Source organism: Fragaria vesca, linkage group LG6 (genome assembly GCF_000184155.1).
Source record: "Fragaria vesca subsp. vesca linkage group LG6, FraVesHawaii_1.0, whole genome shotgun sequence".
Lineage (NCBI taxonomy): Eukaryota > Viridiplantae > Streptophyta > Magnoliopsida > Rosales > Rosaceae > Fragaria > Fragaria vesca.
Genome location: NC_020496.1, coordinates 586155 through 595412, shown reverse-complemented (window position 1 = coordinate 595412; position 9258 = coordinate 586155). Strand labels below are relative to the sequence as shown.

At 39.1% G+C, this 9258-nt stretch overlaps 3 protein-coding genes across 3 annotated transcripts in view; all 3 read right to left on the bottom strand.

The window, feature by feature from the left end:
* LOC101310918 overlaps nucleotides 1–579 on the bottom strand; it is an 886-nt gene extending 307 nt beyond the window's left edge. Inside the window, exon 1 of the mRNA XM_004304701.1 lies at nucleotides 406–579. Within this exon, the coding sequence (XP_004304749.1) occupies nucleotides 406–579 (174 nt within the window). The remainder of the gene's footprint in view (nucleotides 1–405) is intronic.
* LOC101311209 overlaps nucleotides 1–9258 on the bottom strand; it is a 57618-nt gene that overhangs the window by 18124 nt on the left and 30236 nt on the right. The gene's annotated exons all lie outside the window — the stretch shown is intronic.
* Nucleotides 921–2090, bottom strand: LOC101306932. Its single transcript, XM_004302011.1, has 2 exons — nucleotides 1248–2090; nucleotides 921–1091 (listed from the first exon to the last, which is right to left on the bottom strand). Exon 1 carries the CDS (start codon nucleotides 2026–2028, stop codon nucleotides 1252–1254), a length of 777 nt encoding a protein of 258 aa, XP_004302059.1. The 5' UTR covers nucleotides 2029–2090; the 3' UTR covers nucleotides 921–1091; nucleotides 1248–1251.

The following is a 9258-nucleotide window of genomic DNA, read 5'->3' as shown; positions in this document are numbered from 1 at the left end:
ACACATGCAAACAGTAAGCTAGAAACTCATCTCATCATTCTCAAGTCTCTTTATTATCTCCAAGGCTACAATTGTTGAATGTTCGAAAGCTCAGGCTTATTGATTCAAAGTGCAATTCAGCCTAACTATCTTTTCGATAAATGCACTGGTATAATGGAATCAGAGAAAAACACATTTGATATGATATGAATCCACAACCGATCACATTCCAGTTCAAGTTACCACATTTGAAGCAAAACCCATATATCCAAACACAGAAATTAAGACTCCAACAAAACACAGAAAGACTGAAAAGTGTTGCCTTGACAGAAATGGTACCAGCTAAAGCATCAAGGTCTTCAAGCAGCTTCCCAATTCTGACCTCATTCCAAGGATCCTTATACTGCTCCCTCAGTATATAATCACTAGAGAAATTGTAGTCCTGCTCTGTGATGGAGTCCTGTTCAGCAATTCGCTCTGCGGAGGAGCGTCGACTGGTGGGTCCAAGAGCCTCTCGAACATGTGGGACCTCGCTTCCCACAGTGCCTGGGTCACCGGAACGGTGGTGTTGGAATTGGGAGGAGATGACTTTGGGTCCATTGAGGTTTTGGGTGTCTTGGAATTTGGTTTATGGGGAAACGGATATATAGAGTCAAATTGGCAGATGGGAGGTCTTCTATGATATGGAGTAGCCCGCCATGGGGGAAGGATTTGCTTTTGTCAATTTTTGCGATGGAGGGTTGGCAAATGGGGCAGATAAAGTTTACAGTAATGTCACTACAGTACACCTACATATTGTTCATCATAAATTTTAGAAAAGAAAGAGAATTTCAAATCACACACCTAAATAAAAGTATCACAAACAACAAATAACCTCCCTATTTTTTTCTTTTTTCTTTTTACCAAATCATCACACAACAAATATAACTCCTCTTTCACCCAAATTACAAGGATTCAAACTACACAGTAAACCAACTATATTTTTTTTTTTTTTTCTATTTATCACATAACTAGATAGAACTGTGTCGCCACTGCTCCACAGGTTGAAGTCGGCTTGAGCAGAAAATGCGGTAGACATAAGCAACATCCCAACCAACCTGTACCAAGCTACTCTGCACAAGCAGATATTCACCACGCCCAAATTAATCTTCAAAATTCGATCCACATTGAAACATATTTGCACAGATTACACATTTATTCTGATGCTAAGTCAAAACACATATGATTGCACTCTACAGCAGTCAGAAATCACAATTGAAATTGCATACCTGGTCAGCCTGTTTTCCTGCTATCCTTGAGCTCACGCTCTACACTCTTACCAGAAGATCGGACAGTTATGTTCACTGCCCTGGATATGCGGAGGGATCCTGAACAAAATTTGTTCATTTTGTTGCACTTGATAATACGGATCCATTTCACTAGTGGCCAATCAAAAGTATATCTGCCTTGCGAAAAGCTTCCAAGATTTGGTAGATTGAAAAGATCCAAACAATCTAGCCGAGGGAGCATGCTTTCATTCTCTGTTTCTTCACCCTCATCTGCTGCGACTATTGCTTCCATCTTCTGGCAATTCGCTATCACTAGTGTTTGGAGCTTGACAAGACCTCCAGCAATCGAAGGAGAGAGCAGGTATCTCAAACTACCACAAGAAGTAATACGCAGTTCGGTTAAATTCTGAAAGCCTTGGCAAGATTGTCTCCAACCCATGATATCATTTATTTGCAGTCCTTGATCAGGTTGGGAAATATTTGAAGGTAATTTGTCTGTCCGAGAAACTGAAGCAATCCTTTCATTGACGGTCAATCCGCTCACTTCAAAAATCCCTTCCAGTGAAGAACATCCATGTACACCTATGTACTTTAATGTCTGCAATCTATTTTGCATTTGTGTCGGAACCAAATGCAGTAGTTTGTCACAATGCTTGACAGTGAGATCTTCTAATTTAGAGAAGGAGGCGGGTGAAGGTTGGCCATTCCATATCTTTTTCAACTCGCCCAGGCGTTCCATGGATAGGTTTCTCAAGACTGGAAAGATAACCTGCAGATACATTGAGATCAGTTAATAATAATATAGTACTGTCTCCCAATTTTACTTGTACAATGGTTTACAGTGACAAACTAACAACAATACATATATTTAAGAAACTTTTTTATTTTAAAAACAATATACAGTAACCTTGTCCGAATATCCTCAATTTACTCAATTATTTTTAGATTAAATTGAAAAGGAAAATGGAAAACTAAACTCCAACTTAGAAATAAGATAATGCATGCTGTAAACATTGGTTTCCCATGGTGTTTCTAGTTTTAATAGATTTTGCTCTCTTATTTAGAGAAAAAAAAAAACTTAGAAATAAGGTAAATCACTACAATGACACAACCACTATCATTTGAACTACTTTAAGAATTCAATTAATCATTTATATATGTTCATTCAAATCACTTTCTTCATCCAAAGTTAGAAAAAAGAAAAAACGGAAGATATAACCTTAATTATAGATAATCAAATCGTAATTGGTAATACAAAACGTAAAAGATGGAAACTTACTTGCAGAGATGTAACAAAGTAAAAAGAAAGTGACTATCCAGCCCTATACAAGTACTTTGACTGGTTATTTGGGTCAAAGTACTATTCTACAGTCAATTGGGGGCAAGGACTAAAATTTTCATGATTATGGAAATATCGACAGTCTGAAAAATGGAAATTTCGACCGAAATATCGGGGTTAAAGTTGAGAAAAATTGACGGAAATTTAAAAATAAATAAGGAAGTTTTAAATAAAACTTTGAGAGATGTTTGTTTTCTCAATTACCTACTATATTTGAAAAGAAAACCTTGAATAAACATTGTAATGAGTTATAGCAATTTAAGATGAAAAAATAACTAAACCGTTGATAATTCTTAAAAGCTTATTAGTTTAAAACTAACTTCTTTTTATTATGACTGGAAAACCATACAGGAAGCTAGAGCTCGCTCTATTATTCCCAAATATATCATAAAAGTTTACCTTATATATGCATATGATACATTGGATAGGCGGTTATTGATTTAGACCTGGCCAGATTCGTATTATATATGTTATAATGAGGCACACAATTATAAGATGTAAGCTTAGCATCGATGGCTAAGGCGTTAAAGCTTGTCCGAGCCAACCAAGGTTCGAACCTCGCTGGCGTCAACGACTTGGGGTTTTGATTTGAATTTTGGTCATACCAAAAGTCAATCACGTGGATGATGTGGCAAGGGAATATCGCGAGATAAACAATAATTTCATAAATATTTCTGCGAAATTATCGATTTTGCAAACCATGAGGGTAAGTGACTGGATTCGGGCAACCAGTAAAAGGATTTTGACGACCGGAAGTCGGACTTTTGCCATCCCTATTTAAAGAGTGTGGGTAAATGGTTCAAAAATAAATAATCAATAAAAAAATAGATAACGTTGGGTTGGTTGAAAACATATTTTTATAGTCTTTAGGGTTAATGAGAATTTTAGGCCCTATCCGGTAACGTTTTTAAGAATAATTTTCAAGAATAAAGTTTGAAAAAGAATACGAAAAAACAAAATTGTATCTTTAAGATCCGAAAATGTGTCTGGTAGCTTAGTCTGCAAAAAAATATTGGAACTGAAAACGGCAAAAAAGCTTAGGTACTATCATATAAAATTAGAAATATGTAAAGAACAATGAGAAAGTCGTCGGTTACGGTGTAAAAAAGATCCCTAAAATTAGAACGGAAGAGAATTTCTTAGTATTTTGAGACTCAAATTGAAAAGAAAAATGCAAATACTAAACCGTGACTTAGAAATAAGACAGTGGATTTATATATGTTGGTCACCATTCAAATCTCCATCTTCATATGAAGTACCGAAGAAAAAGGAAAAAGAAAGAAAAAAGGATGACATAAACGAAAAAAACAAAAAAGAGGATGACATGACCTTAGCAACAGATAGTCAAATCATAATTGGTAATTTGAAAAAGTGAAAGATGAAAATGTACTTGTAAACATGGGATGTGACGGTGAGCATGTAAAAAGAAAACTATTTCAGAAAAGGAACAGATACCTTGGGGTCGGAGAAAAGTGAATGCTCATCAGTCAAACTATCCCGGTAGAGACTGCTGACTTCCTGATGCCTATTCAGCCTACTTTTGCTGATCCCGGTGAAGCATGGTAGACCTTGGAGTCGCAAGGATTTCAAACTAAGGAAGCTGATCTCTTTGACATGATGTTCCGATCCTTCCAAGCCAAAAATTGCTTCTACGGACGGGCAATCGCTTATTGTTATGGACTCGAGCACTGCCAGTTGATCTCCCATCCATCTAGATTGACTTTCAATAGTCCAAATGTTCGTCAATTCAGGAAGACCATACAACCATAGCGTTTCTAGTTTCTGAAGCGAGCCTGGTGGCAGGTCACCATGAAAAATCTCTTTCAGCCTCTTTGCTCTCTCGATTCTCAAATAACCCAAGACAGGGAAGACACTTTGTGGAGTATGTTTCTCAAGTGTCGTGTCAATCAGATATTCTAGAGAATCACAGTGTTCAAGGGTAAGTGACTTCAAGGTTGCACAACAGTTTACATCCCACACATTGAGAGGATCTGTCAAACTCTTCATCTTTAACTCGAGTCTCTTGGTTTTCTTTAACAACAAGCTGATTCCAGTACCCGCAACATCTAGATCCTCAACACTCAAGTCAAAGAAACCATAACGACTTCCATCCTATAGAGATCTCAAATCTGTCAAGATTATGAAACAGCTTACTGGTCCGCACAATCTCAATAGGTGGTAAAAACACTTCCAAAGTAGTCAAACGGGACAAGGAGAGCAGCTCTGAAAGTAACCCGACTCTCCAGTCCATAGAGTTGGCCCACCTTGTGACCTGGTCGTAGTTTCCTTCTGCCTTATAAACAACAAAGTCTCGGAACAGGTTGTTGACTTCCTCTTGTTTGCTGCTTTCGTCATCCTCCAGTTGAGACACCCGATCAGTTGTTGTTTCTGTTGAGGCTGGTTTCTCAACCGCCAATCTGTTGAGTCTCTTCCACCTGTCGACTTGTTCTGGTTCGGCATCCTCGTCCTCCAATTGAGAGACCCAATTGGTTGTTTCTGCTGAGCCCAGTTTCTCAACCACCCAATCTTGAAAGCTATACGACATGCGCAATTCTTCTAGTCGAGATAAACTCGATATAACACCGGGTGAGATTACTTTCAGCTTCTGACATTCCGATAAATTTAACACTCTGAGATTGGATAAATTTTTGAATGTATCAGGCAACTGCTTGATGTTAGACTCACTTAAATCGAGTATCATGAGTGCCCGTAGCTCTCCAATCACATCAACATTAAAATTGAGATGGCACTCCGCTAGAACAAGTGTTTGAATATTTTTCAAAAGTGGAAGGGATGGGAGGATTGAATGCCAGATCAATAAAACCTTAAGGTCTTCCATTCCATCGAAAATTGTGTCCAGCAGCTTCAGCTTCGGCATCTTTGACCCCTATTATTAGTAAAAGTTCAGTAGAACTTGTACAGGCTGTCAGTGAACGACAATATGCAGATTCCTCAGATCCAGATTCATCGACAAAATTATTCTTGTTCACTTCCGGTCCATGTCTTAACACGATTCTCTTTTCAGACTCATCATTCTTCTTTTGTGCAAACTCTTGGGAGGCTATATACACGGCTACATCACGCACCACATCATGCATTCTGACACACTGTTTCCAATCCCCGTCTAACAATAAGGAACGACTTTTGAGTGTGTCAACCAATGATTCTACGCAATCCCTTCCTTGAGATATTGAATCAATGCGTTTCAAAAGCCCAAGCCCAATCGCAATTCTAACCAACATTTCAATATGAAAATCTTCACTTTCTCGAAATAGACAACATAGCAAAAAACACGACTTGGCTTGCTGGCTTGGTAGACATTCGTAGCTGAGCATTATTGGTCTATACACATGCTTTATCACTCCAGGCACGTTTTCGGGACAAGCATACCTTTGTTCTCTCCATGCATCTCTCCAGCTTGAAATACTTTTACCTTGTAGTGCCCTTCCAACTGTAGAAATTGCAACTGGTAAACCATCACATTCAGCAAGAACTTGTTCTGCTATTGGACGCAGCTTGAGATCGGATTCAATGGAACCTCCTGCCACCTTCTTAAACAAACTCCAGGCATCATGTTTTGGCAAACCACCAATGTGGAAATGTTTTCTGGTTTTCATCTCTTTGAAAATATCTCGGTCCCGTGATGTTACCAGAAGTTTACAACATTTTTGATCACGGGAAATTGGAATCCCTATTTCCCACAAATCTAGCTGTGTCCAGACATTGTCCAATATTAAAAGGACATTTTTGTTACCCTGTGATAATCTTTCACGTAACTTGGCTGCTCTGTTGTCCTCTCCGGTAAGTTGCAGGCCTAGAGCTTTAGCAATTTGACCTTGAATTTTGAACAGATCAGGTTCTTGGGTGAACTCTGCAACTGCAATTTCATCAAATAGTTGTACTTCACCTGCTTTTGCACCAATCTCCTTCACCAAAGTTGTTTTCCCGATACCCCCCATCCCCCATATTACAATGGGATTGGATTCATCATCTGTCAGTGCATCCATTACATCTCTGATGACTGAAATTCTTGACTCAAACTCAACAGGTCTTGCTCTGGGAGTGGAATGTAATATCAATCTGAAATTGCTCTGAGTCTCCATTTCACCAAACACATCTTGTAGTTCTGAAATCAACACGATCTTGCAGCTTTCCATGATATCAAGATGAGGAATTCCAATTGCATCCAAATCAAGTATTCCACAGACATCAGTCAGTATTACAAGAATCCTCTTAGAACCTGATGCCGGTAAAAGAGCCCGTTCCACCAAACTCCCATTCTCCTCTAATTTCAGGTCCAGCATTTCTGCAATCTCATCTTGTATTCGTTTCAAGTCTGGATGCTGAGACACAACTGCCATCACAACCTCGTCAAAGAGATTTCTGTGTTTCATTCTTTTGGTGAACTCTTTGGTTGTTACCGTATCTATCTCTCTGAATGTCCCAGAAATGCCAATCATGCTGATCTTGTCATCTTGCAGAGCCGTCAAGAGATCCTTTGTATAAGGCAGCCTGTATTCCAGACGCTCAGAGAGATCCATAGGCACATGTACTTCAGCAGGTTTGGTATGTTCCAGAGGAGGAGCTAGCCCCTTCATGTGGCTTCACCAGGGCCTGAGTGGAATCCTCATAAAATTGCATAGCTGGGTAATCAAGCTTCGGCGGAGGAGCAGGACATGATATGGTGGTGAAATTTCCATCTGTAATAAGCTTATCAAGCTTTTCAGCCATCTTCGCTGCTTTCCTACTCAAGGAATGACGACCCTTCAGATTTGGACACCATCCATTGGAGCTGCAGCATGTTGTTGCCTTGGCTACTCTTCCTTCTTCAAAACATGTCTCCTTTTCTTGTATGGTCTGCTCTACTCGGTCCAACCAGTTCTCAACTTCGGGAAGAATAACCTCCAAGTTCCTCTCTGCTCCATCCACACGTAACTGTAACCCGTCTCTTGTAGCAGTCAGAGTGGTAACCTTCTCGGTGAGATTTTCAACATTCCTCTCGTAGTAAATCAGATAACCACACTGTCGCAGAAGAGGTGCGATTGTGTACTCTGCTAACTTTCCAACAACTGAAATGACAATATCTGCCATTTGTCTACTCGATTTTGCTTTTGACGGTGACTAGGAAGGATCAGAAATGGAATAAACGAAAGAAAACTGCAAAGACAAGGACTTGAAGAAAGGGCTATTTTTTTTTTTCTGATGTGTGCTTTGAAACCGAGAAAATTCAGATTCACAAAATAATTGAAGTGACGAAATCAATGAGCAATAAAGAAAGGAAGGAACTACAAACAACAGCAGGATTTTTTTTTCTTCTTGTATGAGTAAAGATTCACAGAACACTTGAATTGATGAAACAATAACTAGGAAGCAAAAGGAGAGAGGGTGGACGAACGAAGGCAGTATTTTTTTCTTTTTTTGGTATGAAGGGAGCAAGACGAAAGGAGGACAGCAAAAGAAACAAATCTAACTGAGCTGCAGCAAAATATTGCGAGTTTATGACAAAAGAAAGACAGAATTGCGTGGAACTCGACTGCAAAGGGCAGCTAACGCGTACCTTTTTCCTTCGAATAGTTGAGTTGTTGATCGAAGAAGAGAAATGCAGAAAAACTGGAGTAGAGGGATGATCAACAGTACTGATCTTGACTTTTATGATCCCCAGTCTATACTTTTGCTCTTCACCACTCAACTAAAGCTTTAAACCACCACCAGCTCACAACCACATCAATTCTCACCTACCTCACAACCAGCAGCTCCTCCCACATCAATTCCATCTTCATAAATCTCCACCAAACCCATTGATTCCATCTCCTTGGTAATCTTGAAGTTCTTTTCTAACCCGATCTAAATCAAATTCAGATTTACAGTCTTTTACTTTTGACCAAACACATGGTAGAGTAATATTTGAAACTGAGTGTTTGATGCTCACGCAGGTCTTACAACAACAAGATGTTGACCTCTCAAGTCTGGGTGATATTATTGTAGATGTGAAGGAGATAATGAGTAGACATGTTGATTTCAGAGTTGCTCATATATACCTTGAGGCTAAGAGCAACTTTATCAGCCTCGCCAAATCTGATTCTTCGCCATTTTAGCGAGCGTGAAACGCGGATTTCAGGGAAATCAAGCCTTCAGCAGACTCGCTATATAGTTTGCCAAAATAGTTTTCGCAACTGCCCTTGTGGATTTAACTTAGAGGACTTGGTTCGGTTAGCAGCCTCTACAAGACAGTTTAAGGGTGTTCACAGATCACCTTTGCGTTCCACTACTTCAACATCATCTTTCTTAGGCTTCTGCTCATAGGAATTCTCAGGCATGGAAGAATCCTGCTTCAATTGAATAAGCATGCAACATCTAATTAAATAAGTCAACTGTTGAATAAATAAACCGGATTGCAAATGTTATACTTTTATGGAAGTTTTGTGATTTCCTAGTTTGTTCTTAACAGCTATATTGTTCCATCATTGCTCCCTTGTTGGGTGATCCAACTGTTGTTCACAACTGATGGTGTTATCATCACCACCATTCATCATCACTTACGGGTCAGATGTCTGGTTCATGTTTGACTTCTATAAACTGTGTCAACATCTCGTCAATCCATTCTTATGTGCATTCTGTAAAGGCCTGGGTAAATTACTAATTTTCTAAATTTAAGCAATTTAAGAGTTTAGA